The 23,854-nt window shown below is 41.2% G+C and overlaps 1 protein-coding gene across 1 annotated transcript in view; it reads right to left on the reverse strand.

The window, feature by feature from the left end:
* The window catches only part of LOC121917214 (neuroendocrine protein 7B2-like), a 62,326-nt gene that overhangs the window by 7,966 nt on the left and 30,506 nt on the right, over positions 1-23,854 (reverse strand). Inside the window, exons 3-4 of the mRNA XM_042442986.1 lie at positions 17,402-17,551; positions 11,857-11,969 (exon numbers count right to left, since the gene is read on the reverse strand). Of these exons, the coding sequence (XP_042298920.1) occupies positions 11,857-11,969; positions 17,402-17,551 (263 nt within the window). The remainder of the gene's footprint in view (positions 1-11,856; positions 11,970-17,401; positions 17,552-23,854) is intronic.

The following is a 23,854-nucleotide window of genomic DNA, read 5'->3' on the forward strand; positions in this document are numbered from 1 at the left end:
GAATTTATTTATATCTTCCCGCCTCTCCCAATTGGATCGAGGCAGGATCAGAGTAGAGTTTAAAAAATACAATTAAAACATTACAATATTATTACTACACGTTAAAACAATAGTTAAAAACATAAAATCAACTATGATGGGGTCAGATGCTCTCGTTCCATACAGAAACAGTCTGTAATTCATAGAAGGTTAGGTGGGTATGCACGTCAAAAAAGCTCTGTATTAACTACCTTCTTGAAAGTTTCCAGGGATGTAGCAAGGCGGATCGCCTCTGGAAGTCTATTCCATAGCTATACTAAATGCTTTTTGGGAAGTAGAAACATATTTAGATGCTGGTACCTCTAACAATTTCTTCCCATTTGTTCTAAGAGTGCGGGGCGGATTGTATAGGGAGATGCGTTCCCGTAAGTAACTTGGGCCCAAGCCATGTAGGGCTTTAAAGGTAATAACCAACACCTTGTATTGTGCCTGGAAGCTAATTGGAAGCCAGTGTAGATCTTTCAGAATCGGTGTTATGTGGTCAAATCTCGAGGATCCAGTGACCAACATGGCTGCCACATTTTGCACTAATTGGAGATTTTGAACTTGATACAAGGGTAGCCCCATGTAGAGCATATTGCAGAAATCAAGATGAGAGATTACCAGAGCATGTACTACAGCTTCAAGATCCTTTCAGTTGAGGGTAGGGTCGCAGTTGGCACATCAACCAAAGTTGATACCAAGCACTTCTGGCCATCACATCTACTTGAGATGACAAACGTAGAGACGGATCCAGGAGTACTCCCAAACTGCGAACTTCATCCTTCAGGGGAAGTGTGACCCCGTCTAGGAATGGTTGACAAATTTCCTTCCCCAGGCCTAAGGATCCTATGGCAAGTACCTCCGTTTTCTCTGGATTCAGCCTGAGTTTGTTTTTCCTCATCCAGCCCTTTACCGACTCAAGGCAGGGATTCAGAGGGGAGATGTCATCCTTAGTCACTGTAACAGTCGGGGACATAGAGAAGCATATTTGGGTGTCCTCAGCGTACTGATAACCCCGCGCCCCATGTCTCCGGATTATCTCTCCCAGCGGTTTCATGTAAATGTTAAACAGCATGGGGGACAAGATGGTGCCTTGGGGGAGGCTAGATGTTAGCTCTTTTCTAGAAGAGCAACTGTCCCACAGCCTCACCATCTGGAACCTGCCCGAGAGGTAGGATCGGAGCCACTGGAGCGCAATGCCCCCTATACCCAACTCCCTCAGGCATTCCAGAAGGATACCATGGTCGATGGTATCAAAAGCCACGGAGATATCCAAGAGCACTAACAGGGTCACACTTCCCCTGTCTGTGCCCAGACGGAGATCATCGATTAAGGCGACCATGGCTGACTCCGCTCCGTATCCCGCCCTAAAGCCGGTTTGAAATGGGTCCAGAGAATCAGTTTCATCCAAGACAGCTTGGAGTTGGAAGGCCACTTTAGGCTATCATATCCCCTCTTAAATGTCTAATCTTCAGACTAGACATATTCAGCTCACTCAAGTTTTCCTTGCACGGCTTTGCTTTCAAAATCTTTACAATTCTAATCACCCATCCTCTACACATTTTCCAGATTGTCAATATCCTTCTTAAACTGTAGCATGAAAAATTCAACAAAGTCCTCCTAGTGTGGCCTGACCAATTAGAACAGAGTGATACTATTATTTCCCTTGATTTCCTTGCACTGTTGACTTGTGTTTAGCTTTGGGTTAAGACCCCGGATCCTTTTCACACATTTGTTGTTGTTAACTGCCTTTGAGTCGATCTCTACTCATGGCAACCCTATGGATGAGACATCTCCAAGACCCTCTGTCCTCAACTGCTCTGCTTAGTTCCTGCAACCCCATACCCGTGACTTCATTAATAGTCCATCCATCTGGCATGTGGCCTTTTCTCTTCCTACTTCCCTCCACCTTTCCCAGCATTATTGTCTTTTTCAATGAGTCCTTTCTTCTCATGATGTGTCCGAAGTACAACAGCCTCAGTTTGGTCATCTTGGCTTCCAGGGAGGTTTCAGGCTTGATCTACTCTATGACCCATTTGTTTGTCCTTTTGGCTGTCCATGGGATCCTCTCCAGCACCACATCTCAAATGAATTGAGTTTCTTTCTATCATCTTCCATAACTGTCAAGCTCTCACATCAATACATGGTAATAGGGAATAGGATGGCTTGTATGATCCTAACTTTTATGCTGAATTGTATATCTTTGCATTTTAGAATCTTTTCTAGTTCTTTCATAGCCAGCCTTCCCATTCTTAATCTTCAGTCCCCATTTCTATCAGTGTTTGATCCCAGGTATGGGAATCCTTTTACTATTTCTATTTCTTCATTGTCTAGGTTGAACTTGTGAAGGTCCTCAGTGGTCATTATTGTTGTTTTCTTTATGTTCAACATTAAGCTTGCCTTTGAAATTTCTTCTTTGATCTTCCTTAGTAGGTGTTCCAGGTCTGTGAAGTTTTCTGCTACTACTATGGTGTCATCTGCATCTCAGATTGTTGATATTCCTTCCTACTATTTTGACTCCTCCTTCTGTGTCCAAGCCTGCTTTTCTTATGTTATGCATACAAGTTGAACAGATAGGGTGAAAGGATGCAGCCTTGTCTGACCCCATTGTCAATTGGGAACCATTCTGTTTATCCACATTCTGTTCTGACAGTCGCTTCTTGTCCTAAGTAGATTCCTCATCAGGACTATCAGATGTGCTGGCACTCCCATGGAGCATTCCATAGCATTTCATGATCTATGCAGTCAAAGGGTTTGCTATAGTCTATAAAGCCCATGCTGATTTTCTTTTCGGATTCCCTGGTGTGGTCCATTAGCCATCTTATGTTTGCAATGTGGTCCCTAGTGCCTCTAACTTTCCTGAACCCTGCTTGAACCTCTGGGATTTCTCTCTCTATGGCCTGTTACAGACAGGCCAAAATAAAGCTGCTTCGAGTCACTTTGGAGGTATGGTATTTCAATGATGCATGAGTCATAAGAGTCCAAAGCACCAGCAAAGCTGCACGCAAGTCCTAGGACTGGAGCGTGGCTTGGTGCGGCTTTTGGACTCTTAGGACGCATGCATCATTGAAATACCATACCTCCAAAGTGACTCGAAGCAGCTTTATTTTGGCCTGTCTGTAACAGGCCTATGTATAGTTGGAGTCTATCTGCTTTATCACACTAGGGGGCAAACAGGATTTAAACAAGAGTTAAATGAGAGTTAAACAGGAAATGCCTGATGTTTATCACACAACATTTCCTGTTTAACTCTCATTCAACTCTCGTTTAAATCCTGTTTGCCTTCTAGTGTGATAAAGCAGCAAGTTGCAAAGGTTTGAGCATGATTTTGCTTGCGTGGGAGATCAGTGCTATGGTCCTATAGTTGCTGCAGCCTCGTCTCTCCCTTTTTGTGGATGGGGATTCTCTATTGATCACTTCCAATCTGTTGGCCATACTCCTATCAAAATTAGATGCCACTCATCCTGTATTTGTGTATCTAATTTTCCTCCTTAAATATAAAGCACTCTGGCTAAAGATATTGACATCAAAATCCCTCCCTTCATTTAACTCCCCCTCTAAAAATATCCTTTTAAAAAACAAAAATGAAAAAGAATTCAATGTTTGGTCTAGAACGTTTTTAATAGATCAAACTTTTTAAAACTGCCAAAGTTGTCTTGGCAGACAGAAGAACTCTCTTTTTAAAAAAAGCAAAAGTGATGACTATGACCACAGCCTGTACAAGTGTTTCCACATATTGTTATATTTCATAAATGTAGTGAGTTCAAATAAGGCCTGGAATGTTAGACAGATGCTCAACAGATTTTGTTTCAATTGGGATTACAGTTCTGGACTAAAAAAACTGAGTAAAGGAGATTAGATTAAAATTAGGTGAAAAGCAAAATGCTATGTCATAGTTATATAAACAACTGACCCAACAGTCACAACATCAACAGAAGTAGTGAAAGAGTCACAAAACAATTATTTCTGAAATAAACCTTGATTTTTGAGGAACAAATGGTTTGGAGAGCTACAGTGATTTATGCCAAACATTATCTGTGGGTACTTCTCATGCTAATTTAAACTCCATATTCACAAGACATAACTTTTCCCTGACCTCAACTATTTCATCTCAGTTGTGCCAAAAAGACAAGGTAACTGAGATGAAGTTGGCCAAGGAGAAACATTCTTGGCTAGAGTCATTTTTTGCAAACTTACTTGGGGGGAGGGGGATTCTATTTAGCATGCAAGAAACAATAACAGAAGTATACACTGTTTCCTGTAAGAAGTAATATATAATTTATTTTAACCTGTTGTTTTAACTTGATCTTCTATTTTTTTTAAAAAAAAAATTGTTCTACAATTAAAATTGGAAGTTGCATCTTTAAAGAAAAACACTCAGTACAACTGCTTTGTTTCAACAAAGATCATATTTTGTTTTGTCTGCCTGGAAATATTTTAAAACCATAACTAATTTTTAAGTATAATAGAAACAGAGTGCAGATAAGGTAATGAAATTTGGTATAAAATATTAGCTATGTAACAAGGGTAAAACTGAAAATGCTGCATGCCCTTTAAAGTTCCACCAGACAGAACATGCTGGCTTCTGATGAGATGCTGGGCATCTTTTGCTCACATCTTGAAATGTACTGAACAAGAAATTACACTTTATATATCATAGGACTAGTTTGTCAGAGAGTCGTACTTGCACTCTGACCCACAAACATACAAAAGCAAGGCAAGGTTTGAAAAGTGTGTGCAGATGCCCAACGCACATCTGCATTGCCAAGGAAAAGGAAAAGGCTGGAGTGCTTTGGCATGCATACATGAATCTCCAAGACACATGTTACCACTGGAAAGGACAGGCACCTAAAATTAGCAAATTTGGCATTTGTTCCCTTGTCATGGACAGATCACTTTTTGTTGAGGTTTAGACTGCCAGTGGCATTCTCCCTCTGGATAGGCAACCTGTTAAAATGATGCACTCTCATAAGCTTACACATTCTGATGCATTCCCAAAGATTCTGGGAATTTTTCTGGCTAGTGTGGTTTGTGATGATGCCCTAATTGTCCTCTGGATGGAGGGATAACTTGGGCAGTTGACATTATCGCTCCAAGGTGCCCTTTTCTTCTGAGATTACCTCATATTAATCCTTGGTATATACCTCAGCTGAGGGCATCAAAGCAAGTAGGAACACATCTGGAACAGAGCACAGATTTTCAGTGGAGGTATCTGGAGTACAGTCTGCTATTGTTCTTATGGATGTTTAGTTACTGCAGCTTGTGGATGCAGGCAAGGTGCTTGAAAGAATCTTTACACAATTTGTATATTCAATCGTTGCGCTTCACTGTTTATTAAATCCAGCATGAAGGAGATCTCTAGCTAGGTCCAGAAAATAATAAATATTTCATTCAGAGGGAGATGGCCCCAGATTCTTTAAAGGAAGCCATAATTCAACACCTTCTGATGTTAACTACTACTGTACAGGCTAACAGTGGCTAGCACTGAGACAAAGTGATTAAAATTACAGTGACCAACCAAGGCCTGGACGAAACTGATTACTGTATCTTGATCTGTTCTGATTGTGTTTCAGGGCTGGTCCTGGAAAAGACATGATGCAGTGGCTTAGTGGTTAAGACACCAATTCTGACTATTGTTAAGATCAGAAGGTTGGCCGTTCAAGGCCCAAGTGCTGCATGACAGGATGAGCTCCTGTCACTAGTTCCAGCTTCTGCCAACCTAGCAGTTCAAAAGAATGCAAATGCAAGTAGATAAATAGGTACCACTTTGGTGGGAAGGTAACAGTGTTCAGTGCAGTCATGTCACCATGACCACCAAAGTAGTCTTCAGACAACACTGGCTCTTCGGAGATGACAAGTCGGTTATGACTAGACATTCATGTCAAGGGACTACCTTTACCTTTACCTGGAAAAGACACTGCCTTGTGTGGAATGATCTTTGTTGAGAGAGTAATTGGGAGGAATGCAACCCTGTTGATTCTCGAGTCCTTTCCATTGACCATGGTACATTTCTGGACACACTGGACTGGAAGGCATCAATTGGTGGTAGTCTTTTGTGGGTTTTGCGGGCTATGTGGCCATGTTCTAGCAGAGTTTCTTCCTGACGTTTCGCCAGCCACAGATGCTGGCGAAACGTCAGGAAGAAACTCTGCTAGAACATGGCCACATACCTGAAAAACTCACAAAAAACTATGGATGCCAGCCATGAAAGCCTTCAACATCAATTGGTAGTAGTTGAAAAAGCTGCAGCCAAGTTAAATGGAGCTGGCAACAGGGAGCACACAACTCCCTTGTTGTCCCTTGTTGGCTGCCAGTCTGTTCTGGGCACAATTCAAAGTGCTGGTTTTGAGCGATAAGCCTATAGTTTGGATTTTGACCTATAAAATCCTATATGGCTTGGGCCAAGGCTATTTGAAGGACCATATCTCCTTTTATGAGCCCACTAGAGTGTTGAGGTCACTCAGAGAAGCCCTTCTCTCTGTCCCACTACCCTTTCAGGCGTGTTTGGTGAGAACAAAAGAAATAGCCTTCTCAGTGGCTGTTCCCAGGTTCTGGAACTCCCTCCCTAGAGAGGCCAGGATGGCCCCATCCTTACTCTCCATTCAGCAGCAGATAAAAATATCCTTGTGCCATCAGGTTTTTTCAAACGGACAGGTGTTAGGCTTTAAATGTTGTGTAATTCAGATTTTAATGTTGTTTATAGAGTTTATAAAGGCATAACTGTTTTAACTTTTAACTTTTTAAATTGTTTGTTTTTAAATTTTTATATTTATACATTGTAATGCTTTTGTATTGTTTTAAATTGTATTGTTTTAAATTTGCTGTGCGTCACCTTGAGTCCTTATACTGGGAGAAAGGTAGGCCTTAAGATAGTAGTAGTAGTAGTAGTAGTAATTCTGCACCTGCTTGGATAGTAATTTTCAAATGGTATAAACAGAAGATTACTGTTTGATCCCCTAAAAATCACAAGTTTTATTCTTTGACCCAGGCTATTTAATATCAGCATGAAACCACTCTGAGAGGTCTTTAACACTGGGTCTGATGTGTCTTCCATATTCAACTAACACTCAACCTTATTCGTCATTTTTATTGTCAGGTAAGGCTATGGCAGTCCTGAAACAGTGCTTGGAAGCAGTAACAGATAGGAATGAACAAACCAAGATGCAGTGTACTGAAGAGAGAGGCCGGTGTTTCATTAATGGTCTTCATCCTGTTCTAGGTGGTATCACAGTTATCCCAGTGGATCAGGTTGCAGGTTATAGGTGTTGATACAGCAATGTCACCTGAGGCTTACTATGGCTTGAAGCATTTTGTATCAGCTTTAGCAGAAATAGCAGTTGTAAACCTGTCATTCTCCTATGTTCTCTCATTTACACCAGTGCAAATGGAATTGCCTTTAAAATGGGTTGGAAACTGCAATTTGTCTAAACTAGCGCTACATGGCTACTGAATGAAGCTGAGTGACCATATTGTGCCTAAATGGCTTGTAACCAGGTTACATATGCATATGTTGCTAGGTTACCTTGCATATGAAGTAAGACAGGTGACTATTAGGAAGAGAGCCTTTTTTTTTTTTTTAACTGTGGCAGCTTGATTGCTGAACAACCTAACCAGAGAGGCTGCAGCCAGCCTTGGAAGCATTTTGGCTGAAGATGAAGATCTTTCTGTCCACCTAGACCTTTTAAATAATTAACACAATCTGGACCAGTCAGTTTTAAAATATCTGTTTTAATGTGACAGTTGCTGAAAGTTTTCCTTCCTACTGCATTATGGCTAGTTTTGATTTTCTAGTCATATGCTTTAGTTTCTATTTTAAAATTTCAATGTTTGTATATTATAAGAAACTCAGACAAATTGTATTATAGATTGGTAAGAGAACTTTGCATAGAGGCTTACAAATGCTATACACCAGGGGTGGGGAGATGTGGGAGGCTATAGGGCCATTTTGAGCTACTTCCAACCCCACATAGGCCACACCATCACCATTTTCAGGAACGAGAACAGAGGTTTTGGTCACCTCTGTTCTGTTTCTGGGGCAATTTTCAACTGTTTCATGGTGATTGTGGCAAATGGAATCTTAGAGCCACTGACAATAATCTTTGAGAACTCCTAGAGAACAGGAGAATTCCCAGCAGACTGGAAAAGGGTAAACGTTGTCCCCATCTTCAAAAAGGGTGAAAAAAAGAGGATCCCACTATTATCACCCAGTTCGTCTGACATCAATACCAGGAAAGTTACTAGAGCAGACAATTAAACAGAGAACATTTAAAAGAGAATGCCATAATCACAAAAAAGTCAACATAGGTTTCTGAAAAACAAGTCATGCCAGACTAATATTATCTATTTTTTAAAATAAAATTACCAGCTTGGTAGATGAAGGGAATGCTGTGGATATTGCATATCTTGATTTCAGTAAGGCCTTTGACAAGGTTCCCCATGACATTCTTGCAAACAAGCTAGTAAAATGTGGGCTAGGCAATGCAACTATTGGATTTGTAATTGGTTGACTGGTTGAACACAAAGGGCGCTCAGCAATGGCTCCTCTTCATCTTGGAGGCAAGTGACCACTGGGGTGCTACAGGGTTCTGCCCTGGGCCTAGTGCTATTCAACATCTTTATCAACAACTTGGACGAAAGAATAGAGGACATGCTTATCAAATTTGCAGATGACACCAAATTAGAAAGAAAGCTGAGCAAATAATTACAAAATGAATTTCAACACGGAATAACGTATGGTACTGCACAGATATAGGATGGGGGACACCTTGCTTAACAAGAATTAACAAGAAGTGAAAGGGATCATCTAGGAGTCATAGTAGACCACAAATTAAACATGAGTCAACAGTGTGACGTGGCAGCTAAAAAGACCAATGCAATTCTAGACTGCATCAATATAGCATCTAGATCAAGGGAAGTAATACTGCTACTCTATTCAGCTTTGGTCAGGCCTCTGGAATACTGTGTCCAGTTCTGGACACCACAATTGTTAACAAGCTGTAGCATATCCAGAGGAGGGCAATCAAAATGACGAAGAGTCTGGAAACCATTCCCTATGAGGAGAGACCTAGGGAGCTTGGTATGTTTAGCCTGGAAAAGAGATGGTTAAGAGGTGATATGATCGCCCTGTTTTAAGTATTTGAAGAGGTGTCGTACTGAGAATGGAATAAGATTATTTTCTGCTGCTCTAGAGAACAGGACCTAGAACAATGGATGCAAACTACAGGAAAAGAAATTCCAGCTCAACATTAGGAGGAACGTCCTGACAGTAAGACCTGTTTAAAAGTCTCCTTCTTTGGAGGTTTTTAAACAGAAGCTGGGTGGTCATCTGTTGTGGGTGCTCTGATTGTGAGATTCTGCACGGAAGGGGATTGGACTGGATGGCCCTTGTGGTCTCTTCCAAATCTATGATTCTATGAAAAAAGCATTAGACTGCAAAAACTCTTTCCCTAGAATAATTTTAATTGAAATGTTTGTCCTTTCAGTTTAAATTTTTACTTTGGTGGTGGGGGAGGGGGGTTCAGAGGGATGGCAAGGGCAACACAAACGCTCCTAATGGCTGCAAGTAGCCTACCCAATTCCAGCCTCTGCTCTAAAGAGATAAATAGATAATGAGCCAACCAAGGATAAACATTTTTAATCCACTGGTTTAAGTGAAACAAAATGTGTGCCAGGATCCAGCACACCCTGGAAACCGTGCCAGAAAAAAACCCTGGCAGGCCCCAGAGGAAGTAATGGGGCATGCCGCGGGAACAAGCCCCATTAGTTCAAGAATACATGTTTTTTCCCTTATGCAGGGGGGTCCAAAATGGACCCCTACATAAGGAAAGACACACTGTGTTTTACTTTCCCAGGGATACACCTACAGTTGGGGTGGACAGGTGTTGTTATATGGTATGGACTGCAGCTCCCATGATCCCACCTCATTAGTTATCGTAAGGCTGATGTGAGTTGCACACCAACATCAGGAGGTCCAAGGTTGCCCATGCATGATCCATAGAAGAAAATACTTTATAGGTCTCAAAGTAGTATTACAAAACAAATTACTTAAACTGGCCTAAATAGTTCATTTGAGTGCAACATCTGGTGTTTTTAATTTTGCAGCTTTAGTAATCAAGCACAATACAGTAAGAATTTCCAACACTTGAGATTTTCCCCCCTCTATTGACTAAACTTTTAGGAAGAATGTGAATAATTAATGCTATAATTCTAAAATTGGGTCAGTCCAGTTGCTGAATCATTTATCTTGTGACTAGTGCAAGAACAAGAATTGCCAGCCCAAAGCATTGATCAAAAATGCAGTATGGACTGCTTTTAGTTTGTGATGAGCATAACTGAAAGTTTTATAGCAGCTTTGAAGTGCAACCTCCTTCATTCTACAGTCACTAGTTATGTACAACAATTTCTAATATTTACATAAACAATCAGCCCCCGCCCCAGAAGTTAATCTCAGTCACACTGGAGGACCTAGCTATTCTTAGAGATGTGTTCTTCAGGTTAAAAAATAGCATTCATGTTATTTTATTATTTATTTATTTATATTTACTGATTTCCCATTTTCATGGAGTGGGACTGTGTCACTAAGCACCGTGATTGTGGCAAGGGGCTGGGAAAGACCGTATGCACATGTACATACATGGTTTTCCCAATGTAAAGTATATTGCAGATTGATCGTTTGCAATGTGGGTCTAAAATCTAGATCATCTCACGTCTTTGAGGACAGAAGTCATACCATATATGCCCGACTATAAGTTGACCTCATGTAAAAGTTGAGGGCAGGTTTGGGGGCCAAAATTATGCATTTTGATATGACTCATGGATAAGTCGAGGGTAAAACTTAGGGGCATGTAACAAAGGAACTAAAGAAAGAAGCAAAGGAAAATGATGCCAAACAACTTACAAAATTCCAGCAGGCATACCTGCTTGTGCTCTTACTACAGGCTGGATAGATGACAGAGGAGAGAGGGGTCTGTGCTTCTAGGACAGATTACACTCTTCCCTTTTACCAGGGGATGGTTCCTTTGTTTTATAAAGTTAAGGTGAAGTACTTACATTGACCCATGGATAACCTGACTAAAGTTTTTTGGGGGTCAATTTTTTTGACTAAAATTTCCAGACTTATACAGTGGGACCTCGGTATCCACAAGCAATCCATTCAGGAGCCCCTGCGGATATGAAAACCCACAAATGTTCAAGACTCAATGTCACCAATGGTGGTGTGTGCCACCCTTAGGACAATGAAATTTCAGGCAAACCTTTGCTGTCCCCACTCATGGCATGTGCACATGGCTGTACAGCCATTGGGGATAACATGAGTTCAGGTCTGTAATGGGGACATGGCCATGTACATGCACTACCACTGGGAACAACAGGGGCTGTCCATAATGGTGGCGCAGCCACATGTATGTGCCACCACTGGGGACAACACAGGCTTGCAGTCCTCAGATGCTCAGATCTGTTGATGCTAAGTCCATGGATACTGAGGTCCCACTGTACGTGAGTATGTACAGTGGGTCCTTGTTATCAACTGGGGTTTGGTTCCAGGACCCCCCATGGATAACAAAATCTGTGGATGCTCAAGTCCCATTCAATCCAATGGCATAACAAAATGTTGTCTCTTATATAAAATGGAAAATCAAGGTTTGCTATTTAGAATTTATGCTTTTTCTGAATGTTTTCAAGCCATGGATGCTTGAATCCATGGATAAAAAATCTGAGGATAAGGAGGGCCGATTGTAGAGTAGATTCAAAGTTTATGGGCACAGAAATATATCTCCAGTAACTATGTAATGGTATATTTTCAACAACTATTTGGAAAAGTGAAAAAGATTTACATACCCATTTGCTCATGCTGGGGTAGTCATGTTCTGGATCAAAAAGGTGCTGATGAAGTTGGTATTCTTTGCTGAACTGTGCTGTATCTGGTGTGTTTTCAAGGCATCCATCATTAACTACAAAAAAAAAAGAAAGAAAGAAAGAAAGAAAGAAATCTGAGCCACTTGACATTTCTATAAAAAATAAGAAAATGACAACAAGAACATGTGCGATGAATTTTATTATAAAGGAATGGGAAATAAGAAAATTGCACATTTTTCTTGGAAGCAACACTTTTAAAAGTAGTTTGAAATAATGTCCACAACTCCCTGGAACAGATGTAAAATAAAATTATTTTTCTACCCATTGCTTCCTACACAGCTAAAGATTAGTGTGTAAGTAGAAGAGATAGTCATTCATATATAGTTATCTGTAATTTGTATTTGTGTTCATACTAATAAACACTTCTTCCACATTTTTCGCCTTTTGTTCTGTAAGTTGCAATCAAAATGTTAATTTCTTTCCAGAACAAGGAAGCAAGGTTCAGCAGTTGATCCCAGACTAATCACAGACTTTAGGGAGGTGTCCAGTGTATCACCTAGTTGGATTTTCTGGAATCACATTCAGTTGGTGCGACTTGATGAGATTATTGCCATAGCCTCTAAGTGTTGGGTTGGGGATGCAGCAACCGCGTGCCATGCCCCCAACCCAGTACAAAAAGGACCTGCAAAAAGCAGCTCCTATCTGCACCACTATAGGGGAACCACAAGCCCTGCACCACAGCCTTATGAAGCCCCTTGCAAGCCGCACTGTTTGGGCACTGCGCATGAGCGACGGCATCATGGCACCTATCAGGTTGAGCACATGCCAAGATGGTGCCCAAGTGCCGGCACAAGAGCTTCAAGTGTGTAAATGTTCCGCCCTTGCTAAACCCTAGTTTGGGTCCAGGCCAGCACAAAGTCCTGGTCTGTACACCCTCTAAATCTCAATCCCAAGAAGATGGAGGCTCTGTGGATTGGCAATTCTACAGTCTGGGAATTGGATAAACAGCCTGCCCTGGATGGGGTTGCAGCCCCCGTGAAGGAGCAAGTGCACTGCTTGGGAGTACTCCTAAATCCATCCCTGTTCCTGGAGGCCCAAGTGGATTATGTGACTCAGAGCGCTTAGTGCCAGCTTTGGTTGGTGTGTCAGCTATGGCATTTCCTGTCCAGAGATCACAACCACAATATTCCATGTACTAATAATCTCTCAATTAGCCTACAGTAATGTTGGGCTGCCTTTGAAAAAGATCCAGAAGCTGAAGTTAGTGCAAAATGTAGCAACTCAACTGATGAATGGAATACCATAAGGACAGCATATAAAGCCAGCCTCATTGCACTTAAAATCCAAATGGCTTTGGACCTCAATACCTGAGGGAGTGAATTTCGCTATATATGCCTGTCTGAGGATTAAGGTTTGCTTGGTGAGGCTCTCCTCTGTGCCCCACCAGTGTGGCCAATGTGTGGATGTGGGAGGGGGCTTTCTCAGCTGTGTAACTTCAATCATGGAATGTTGCCTCCCCCTGGAGGTCTGACTGGCACCGATTTCATTTGAGTGCCAAGTTCAAACCTGGCTGTTAATCAAAGCTTTTGTTCCTCAATGATTCTTCTCAAATACTAAAGTGCTGAATTTTAAACTGTTTAATATATTAAATCTGTTTTAATTCATTTGTTAACCATTTGTTTTCATTAATGTGTAAGCTGCCCTGAGATCTTTTTGATATTGGTCAGGCCAGAAATATATCATTGTCGAGCAAGAGTGCCCCAGCACCACTTTCTGAGTCTGCCCCTCCAGGAAGGAACGGAGCCACTGTAAAACAGTACCTCCAAGCCCCATCCCAGAGAGGCAGCCCAGAAGGATACCATGGTTGATGGTATTAAGCCGCTGTGAGGTCCAGTAGAACTAGCAGGGACATACTCCACCTGTCCAGTTCCCTACATAGGTCATCCACCAAAGCGACCAAGATTATTTTAATAAATAACAACCTTGAATCCCCTTTTGGGAGAAAATGGGATATAAATTCAATAAAACAAAATAAATTTAAAAATACATTTCTGCACACATGGATATATACATTTATATGCATATGGGAAAATCTAAGTATTCAAGTCCTCTGAATAGTTCAACATATTTATACCAGATCACTGGCCCACCTCCAGAAAATCAGGGCTTTTCAATTAGCTAAACATCTGCTGAAGACTAGAAGTTGTGTGTGTATTTCCACCATGAGTTAATTGCAGTAGTCAACTAATATTGGAAAAAATGGTAATGAGGCTCCTCTTGTATTCTGCCAACACATACTTACTGATGTTCTTGAAACACTTAAAAAGTTCTGTTCTTTCACAGAGAAAATAAATTAGTTATCCCCTCCCCCATTATTATTATTATTATTATTATGTTTATTTATACCTCGCCTTCCTCCCAGTTCAGAGACTTAACATTACACAGTTGTGACTGGTCAAAATGCAATACAATGGCAGAAATTTGTTTGCCTTATCTTCAATATATCTCCTTGCCAATAATGACACTTCATCACTGTCTGCTCAGTGGAGTATGTCTATGTCAGTTACAGATATTATCAACTCAGTATTGACAGACTGTAAAAGAAATCTGCCAAATTCTGCAGATGCCTCTTTGATCCTGGCATAAACTGGGGAAAGGCTTCATAAGTGCCAGCTCTTCTTGATTTTCCCCCCTGACTCTCAGGGCAGCTTTTCTACGTAAAAAAAAAAAAAAGTAATTTCTTCAATATATCTGTTTATTGCCTGTTCTTCTAGTATGATTATACTTTTTAAAAAACTATTTGATGAATTGTATCAGTTGTTGTTGGGTTCCTCAAAGTCATTTTATACTTATGGCGACCCTAAGATGAACCTATCACAGAGTTTTCTTGACAAGTTTCTTCAGAACGGTTTGTCATTGCCATCATCTAAGGCTGAGAGAGTGTGAATTGTCCAAGGTCACCCAGTGGGTTTACATGGGCAAGTGGGGATTCAAACCCTAGTCTCCAGAGTCATAGTCCAATGCTCCAACCACACCACACTGGCTTTCAGAGGCACTATTATTTCCAAGCTAGTTCATGATTGAGGGGGCTGCTGGCTCATGTCTTTTAAATGTAGCAACCTTAGAGGTACTACAGAACAAATTTACCAAGTGAAATTGCTACTTCCGGAAAGGAGAGAGGCTACCAAATAACAGCATTGGTTTCATTGGTGGACAGCTTAGATGCCAGAATATTTGAATCCAGCCATACATCTTAGAATCATAGAATTATAGAATCATAGAATCGTAGAGTTGGAAGAGACCACTAGGGCCATCCAGTCCAACCCCCTGCCATGCAGGAAATCCAGATCAAAGCATCCCTGACAGATGGCCATCCAGCCTCTGTTTAAAGACCTCCAAGGAAGGAGACTCTATCACCTTCCGAGGAAGTGCATTCCACTGTCGAACAGCCCTTACTGTCAGGAAGTTCCTCCTAATGTTCAGATGGAATCTCTTTTCCTGTAGCTTGCATCCATTGCTCCAGGTCCTGTTTTCTGGAGCAGCAGAAAACAAGCTTGCTCCCTCTTCAACATGACATCCTTTCAAATATTTAAACAGGGCTATCATATCGCCTCTTAACCTTCTTTTCTCCAGGCTAAACATCCCCAGCTCCCTAAGTCGTTCCTCATAGGGCATGGTTTCCAGACCCTTCACCATTTTTGTCGCCCTCCTTTGGACACGCTCCAGTTTCTCAATGTCCTTTCTGAATTGTGGTGCCCAGAACTGGACACAATATTCCAGGTGGGGAAATAACTAAGAAAAGCTTGTATTTCAATAAACCAGCCACACAAGCCTCACTAAGGAAACTCTCTAATATGTTTAACATGTACTGTACATATATTCTTACCTAGGCACACAAATGAGTTTTTATTTAAATCTCTGAAAACCACTCAACAAAAATCTTAGTAGAATATGATTCTGAATTCAGAGGGAGTTCAAAAGCAATTTCCAAGGACTGTATCAGTTTTGCATTTGGATGTTTCATCTTGGAGTCCATCAAGACTGGCCAAAAGTCTCAGAATTTGGTAGGAGTTGTAGCTACATGTAAATAATTTAATAGTTTGTTTTAGTATCCACATGACATTCTTGTCCCATTTTTCCCCCCCTAAAATTATTCCCACTGCAGGGGGTGGTTTTTTGTTTTTTGATTTCCCTGTCCTGGGAGTTTCCAATACAGGCCAGGCTAAATGTCATATGGCTATTCTCATTGCCCTGGTTCCACCCATTAATATTTTGGACAGGTCAAAGATATTAATAGCAATAGCAATAGCAAGTACATTTCTATACTGCTTATCAGTGCACTTAAGCACTCCCTAAGTGGTTCACAATGTGTACGCTAATTGCCCCCAACAAGCTGGGTACTCATTTTAGCAACCTTGGAAGTCGATCCTGAACCCCTGGCTGGTACTGAACTCAGGCTTGTGAGTGAGAAATGGGACATGGGAAATGATTCTTCTCTTTAGTTGCCCAAACCCATTCTATCTTTGACACTGGATATACTCTGCAATAATGACACCTTGAATGAAACCTGTATGTTACACATTTGTCCAAGAAGAAATCCAATCTACAGATTACATACCTCTTCATCTCCTCTCACTGTCACTGCACATCATCATCTTCTTAGGACCTAAGCAAACATCCCACTGTGTTCCAACCATTTAAAATCTTTTCATGGTTTTAATCTTTTCATGGATGTAAGTTAAACATGACACAAAAACCTAATTTTATCTTTGGAGCAGGGGCTGAAAACAAATTCTGTGAATAACCCCAAATCTTGCATAGTGTGTTTAAGTCATGTGTCAGTGCAATGAAATATATCTCATACATCCTGTACCTCTATTTCTGTGTGGCCAGCATGGCCATCACCATCTGAAATCAAACACTGACCAAACATTTAAATGAAGACAATGGTCAGAGTTACAGAGTCCAGCATGAGTTTGTACAGCGTACCCAAGCCAACCTCACACTTGCCATCCACAGATCTGAGCTTCCATGGACAGCAAGCCCTGGCATTTTCAATGGGTATGCATGCATGCAGCCATGCACCTAAGTGCAAGCATGCTCATGCACCCATTGAAAAGAATGAGACTTAAGGTCCTTTGTTTTTTTGCTATCCAGAGGAGGGCAATTGGGAACAGATCCCCCACAGATAGCAAGGGGCAATTGTATACCCTTCCCTCTGAACTTACTTCTGTTCTCTAGTGCTCATTAGTCCCAAATATCTTTTCCACCTTCTATCTCCTCTGTTCCAAAACCTACATCTCACAAATAGAAAACACTTTTAAAATAATGCATGCTTTAATTTAAACAAAGTAGATAATTTACTCTTGATCAGGGAATGTGGATTATTTCATCTTGTAACTTAGATCTAATTTTAATGCAAATGTATATCACATTTCTTCCATCTGTAGCACAAAATAAATTAAACTTCCTATATAACATTTCCAGAACTCAATGCCAAATGCTGGCAGGAATCCATGCAGCTTACCTGTTTTTCCAATAGGGCAAGGATTGGGAGGATCTGGGTATCCTTGATCTTCACTGAAATCTTTAGGTATGTTGTCACCTGTCAGCTCAGCTACAATATTTGGGATATTTCCATAAGGGCCCAAATGCTGCAGACCTTCATGTGCACCACCTAATGGGAAAAGAATCATACACACAATCTTTTTAAAAATAGATTGAGGAAAATCTTACATTAGCTTTGCTAAGACACAACATGAGTTTTGTCAAGAGAGCAAAAGTAATGGGAACCTTGCCCTGTTCCAGGGCTTGGGAATCTCATGGCCTTCCAGGATATGTTAAACTCTCATCAGCACCAGACACCATAGATGGTGGTTAGAAATGTTGAGAGCTATAGTTCAACAACATCTGGAAATCTACAGATTCCATACCGCTTCTTTATCTCCTCTCACTGTCATTGCACATCATCATCTTCTTAGGACCTAAGACAACATCCCACTGTGTTCCAACCATTTTAAATTTGAAACTGTACTCTTGAATATGTTTATTAACACTTGCCTCAGATATACTGTGGTCCACAAAGAAAGAACAGCAAGAACATGGGCAACTAAAGTCAACATCATTTGTCTGGAGAGGTTTCTTGATGATATAGATTTTCATTCACCCTGGTCAGGATTCACAGCAGCATTTTTCTGCATGTCTGAAGACCACAAGCTAATGCCTAACCCTATGAGCTACTGAATCAGTGAACAGGTATTTCACAATTGCTTCATCAGCACCGAGTAACATTTTGCTGATGTCATAAATTAGCTAAAGCACACTGTGTCAGGATAGCAACATAGGTCAACTTTGCTATATCTAAATACCCTAAAGGCATCAGATCCGCCTGATCTTGGAAGCTAAGCAGGGCCAGCTCTTGTTAGTACTTGGATGGGAGAATACCAATATTTCAGAGGAAGGATCTAGCAAAACCACTTCTGAGTACTGTGTATTCCTTGATTAAGAAAACGTTATGAAATTAATGGTGATGCCACAAGTTGACAGGTGACTTGAAGGCACATATACACACACAAAGGTTGTGCCAGAGAACCAGACAGAGACTACACAAGATGGGGAAATAAATGCATTGTAGCCACCATGAAGTGTCCTCCCCTTACGTAAGATCTAGCAGAAACTGGTATTCAGCATAGTAAAACAAACTTGTTTCCACTCACTTCCGATGAATGCAAATCCATTTTATGCCCCATTACAGAAACTACACATAACTTCAAAATTTTCATGGTAGTATCATTATTTGTCAATTGCTTTTGACATCCATTGTAAAATCGGTGAATTTTACTTCTGTCTTAAACTAAGAACTGCCTCCCCAACCCCACAGTTTAGATAACCAGCCTTCTGTATTTCAAACAGCAAGAACTTCATTACAGTAGGTGTTAGAGGGAAGTTGTTTGTAGACAAAACTGCCATCTCTACAAAAATTAACAATGTCCCACCCTAACATTTTGCAGCCTTGCACTTTTGAGCAACTTTACAGTGTTTGCAAATCATATTCCTTGTAAACTTTCATGAACTGTTTGCCTAGTAAAGGGTTTTAGTGACAGAAACAAAGTACTGACTGCTTTATTGCAGACAGTAATTCAAACACACATTAATTCTGGCACTGTACTTCTGATGTTAGGCTTGTTAGACAGTGCAGCTCCAAAGTCAAAATAATGAAACATAAACACGTTATCTTGTTAACCACAAACATTAACAGAAGACTGACCTCGATACCACTGAAAACAACGACTGAGGATACAAAGGAAAGAGTGGTGTGAGAAAGTAGTGAGAAAGTAATGCACAACAGTCACCTCAGTTCACCCACAGCTTCTCCACCCTCATGGAATCTATCTATGGAGCCAAGTAGAGTACAGGAACTGCTCCTTTACCTCTCATTAGTAGTAATACCTAAACTCCATTTCTTAGCCTCTCCAACATCTATGTGGGTTTGACCACTGGAAAGGACAGGGTATTTTCTTAGTGGTTCCAACCTTTAGTCCTTCAGATGATTTGAACTTCAGCTTCCTAAATTCCTGACTGTTGAGAAAGTTGGAATCGGGCTTCTGGGAGCTGAAGTCCAAAATAAATAAAGGGCCAAAAGGTTCAGGAGAATGAAAACATAAGAGTGTATTCAGGACACCCCATGGATACCAAAATCTGTGGATGTTAGGGGCTAAAAGAATACAAAATAAAATGACAAAATGCTATGTATGAATAATCCTTTCCCACAATATGGATAAACAACTGCTCAGCTAATTAACACAAAGAAAGAACCCCTTGAAAATCTATAGTGAAATTAGTATGAATTGCTCATAGCCCTTGAAAGTCAGACTACATAATGGAGTTTATTGCACAGGCCCCTGGAACGGGCCTTATGCGTTACAAAAGGGGCCGGGATGGGGCCGGAACAAGTGGAGGGACGCATTTTACCGCACACAAAAGTCCCCATTCCATTCCATTCTCTTCCGTTCCGTTCCTCATCCATCCCACAGGAGGCGTTTTTTTGAGAATTGTTCACCGTTCTCAAAAACTGCCTCCCATGGGACGGAAGGGAATGGAATGGAGATTTTTGTGTGCGGTAAAATGCGTCCCCCACTCGTTCCACACTCATTCTTGGCCCCTTTCATTCCATTCCCAATCCATCCTGGTGCGATAAACTTCAATATCTCCAATCTCTTTGGTTATGGCTCCTGGCTAATAGCAATAGTCTGAACATGAGATCAGGTTTTTAATGTTCTCCTAAGTTGTGGTGCTGCACTATCAAAAAGAATGAAAGTTTTGGAAGATAAATGTCAGATGGTGATGAACGTTAGGCAGACTACATATTTTGTATTCACATTTTGGTTTAGGATACTATATGAAGATTGAAATCCTAGTATTCAGCCTTGGCTATGACTGAATTCCACTGAATGCAATACAGTTTTTTTTCTGAGAATATGCATCATTACATTGCAAAAGGTATATACTGTATTTTCTGGTGTAGAAGACTACTTTTTAACCCAGCAAAATCTTCTCAAAAGTTGGGGGTCGTCTTATACGCCGGGTGCTGAAACATCTGAGCTGGACTGGAGAATCTGCAGTCGCAGCATATGTAACTGAAGGGCGGAGCAAGCTGCAGGCATCCGGGACACTCGGGGTATGGAAAAAAGAGCCGTGTTTGCAATACCGCTCTGATAGTCTTGGAGACAGGGAGGGCTGGGCAGGCAGGGAGAGCTGTCCAATCCAAGCAAGCTTTGAATACAACACGTTTTCCTGTTAAGTACCTGCATGTCATAAGCATTTGAATTAAAATTACCATATTGAGTCAAATCTGATTTTTTAAAAAAAAATTATTTGGTTTGCATTGAAAGAGAGGTAATCTTATACAGCGAGTATATCCCAAACTCTATATTTTAGCTGGAAAAGTTGGGGGTCGTCTTATACACCCAGTCGTCTTATACGCCAGAAAATACGGTACTTATACTTACTCTAAAGCTCCCATCTACTTTCATACCACCCAGCAACAGATTGTTAAACGGCACCATAAGAGACTGTATAGCAATATGAATATGAAATACAGAAGCACTATAGCTACTAGTATATTTAATTATTACCTTCTTTTAAGGAATGATAGGAAATCTTCAAAGAAAACCCAGTGAGCAGCAAATAAATTGTTGTTAACATAAAACTTTGATTTGTAACACTAACATCTTTAACATTATTCCATTACACTCTTACAGAATGCATTTGGACTCTGATTCACAAACAGTGCACCATCTGCTGACTAAAATGTATAAATAAATAAGTGGATTCTGAGAACCTAAAATTTAGCCCTCAACAGCCACCTAATGTTTCAGCACAGAACAGCAAAGCATTTATCAAGGAAACTTGTTGAAAGTTATTTCAATAACAAAGCTTCTATCTACAGCATCAACAATGTTTGAGTCTCATGATTATTTTTAGGTGTAGTTCACAATCTCAGTGTTAACTTAGAGAGCCAGCAAGATGCCACAATTAGAATGTTTAACTTTGGCTTAGTGATGAATTTGAGATATAAAATATATATTGACATAAGAATTTGGAACAAGAAAACAAGCAGAGATCAGAAGAGATACTTCAATGTTTTCCTGCTACTGGCTACTCCTCTCCAAACACCTTATCCCTATGCTTCTTCTTTCCCAAGCCAATTGCCACATGGGATTAAAATTTAGGCTGCCGCCACACTGTACAGTACAGTTTAACACCACTTTAACTGTCATGATTCCATCTCCTATGAAATCATGGGATTTATAGTTTGTTGTGATTCCAGACCTCTCTGAAAGAGAAGGCTAAATATCTCACAAAACTACAAACCCCAAAATTCTATAGCATTGAGCCCTGGCAGTTCATGTGGTGTCAAATGCATTAATTCTGCATCATAGCAGCAGCCTGTATCACACCAACAATACAGAAATAGCATAAAGTGATTTTTCACTTTATGTTTTCATGGCTAGGGGCCCTGTACATCATATTCTTACTACCCATTTAGTAGTACTGCAAGTTTTAAGGCAGGTATTGTCTGAGGCTAGGAGATCACATTGGAATCCAAGAGATTATGGCCTGGAGGGAGTGAAAGGACAGGGCTAACGCCATCAGGCCTGAAGAAGAAGAGCCCTCCCTCCTTGCCAACTGCCATCTTCTGGCCTGGAGGGAGTGAAAGGACAGGCACAGCACCATCAGCCTCAATTAAGAAGAAGATCCGTCCCTCCAGTCCATCTGCCTTGGTCCAGGCCTCAGAGGGAGAGAAGAACTGCTGGACCTGATCCCCTTCCCCACCACCATTTCCTTCTCCTTTTGTGTTGTGTCTTTTTAGATTGTAAGCCTGAGGGCAGGGAACTGTCTAATTAAAATAATAATTGTAAACCACTCTGAGAGCCTTTAGGGCTGAATGGTGGGGTATAAATACCGTAAATAAATAAAATAAATAAATTACGGAGTGCAATGGACCCTTGCCACAAACCTCCACAACAACAACAACAAAAACACCCTCATTTTTTTGTTCCCAAACATCCTCTAGGATGAATGGGGACATTTTTTGCCATGTTTGGAGACATCCCAAGCCATTTTAGGCCAAGAGAGGTCTTATTTACAACAAGAACTGGCCCTGAATCTTGTTCACTTCCTATTTTTTTTTAAAAAAAAAAGACCTGTAGCCTGCAGGCTACATTTTGCCCACTCCTGTTTTAAGAATCACTATAATATTTGAAGTTTCCGACTTCTGGTGATCATGGAGCAAGATTTGTTCAGAGGAGGTTTGCCTTTGCCTTTCTCTGAAACTGAGAGAGAGTGATTTGTCCAAAGTTACCCAGTGGAATTCCATGTCTGAGTGGAGGTTCAAACCCTGTTCTCCAGAGGCATAGTCTAACTCTCAAAACACCATGTGGACTCTCCTACAAATCCACATATCCACTGTGGATCATTGCAATTACATAAAGAAACTCTTCACCAGTGACTTCTAGAAACTGGCTAGTTCATTTATTTAAAAATTCCACTCGATTTTCCAGTTTGTTGTTGCTGCTGTTGTTGCTATGTGCCTTCAAGTAGTTTCTGACTTATGTTGACCCTAAAGTGAACCTATCACAGTTTTCTTGGAAAGATTTGTTCAAAGAAGTTTTGCCCTTGCCTTCTGCTGAAAGTGCAACTTACCCAGGCCAGCTGGGTATAACTCACGCAGTGGGTTTCCATGGCTGAACCAGGATTCAGACTCAAACTACTACAAAGTCATAGTCCAATGCTCAAACCACTTCACCACTCCACTATGGCCCTCTCACTTAAAAAGACAATCTGTAATAAAAATTACAGAAATAAAGGCGCAGCCTGCACCCATCCCATTTCTTGCCGGATTGGGGCCAGGGCAGCCTCACTGGCAGCCCAGAGGCCCCAATCTGGCATTTTTTGGGACCATGGAGAAGCGGCAAAATACCGCTTCTCGATGGTCCTGAAAAGGGGTGTACTTGGGGCTTCATGCCCCAGGACACCCCGACAGGCGCAGCCATGGGAGAAAGAGGCCGCCCAGCTCCTTTCTCCCATGGCTTCGTTCAAGGGCTGTCTGGTTGCCGCACTGGAACGAAGCTTGCGGCGCCGCAACAAAAAGGAGCTACCTAGAACAGCTCCTTTGTTGTGGCGCTGCAACCAGGAAGTGGTACCTGTGTGCCATGTTTGGGCACTCAACAGCGACACTGTGTAGATGGGAGGCCGCCATGATGCCGGCGCAGTTCCATACTAGGGTTAGGGAGTGTGCGGATGGTGTGCATTCCCTAACCCTAGTATCGGCACAATTACACCACTTTATGGCGGTCTGTACCCTGCCAAAATCTCAGGAGGAACTTCGTGACAGTCAGAGCTGTTCAACAGTGAAATATGCTGCCTCAGAGTGTGGTGGCATCTCCTTTGGAGGTTTTTAAACAGAGGCTGGTTGGCC

This window comes from Sceloporus undulatus, chromosome 1 (assembly GCF_019175285.1).
Source record: "Sceloporus undulatus isolate JIND9_A2432 ecotype Alabama chromosome 1, SceUnd_v1.1, whole genome shotgun sequence".
In the NCBI taxonomy this organism is placed as follows: Eukaryota; Metazoa; Chordata; class Lepidosauria; order Squamata; family Phrynosomatidae; genus Sceloporus; species Sceloporus undulatus.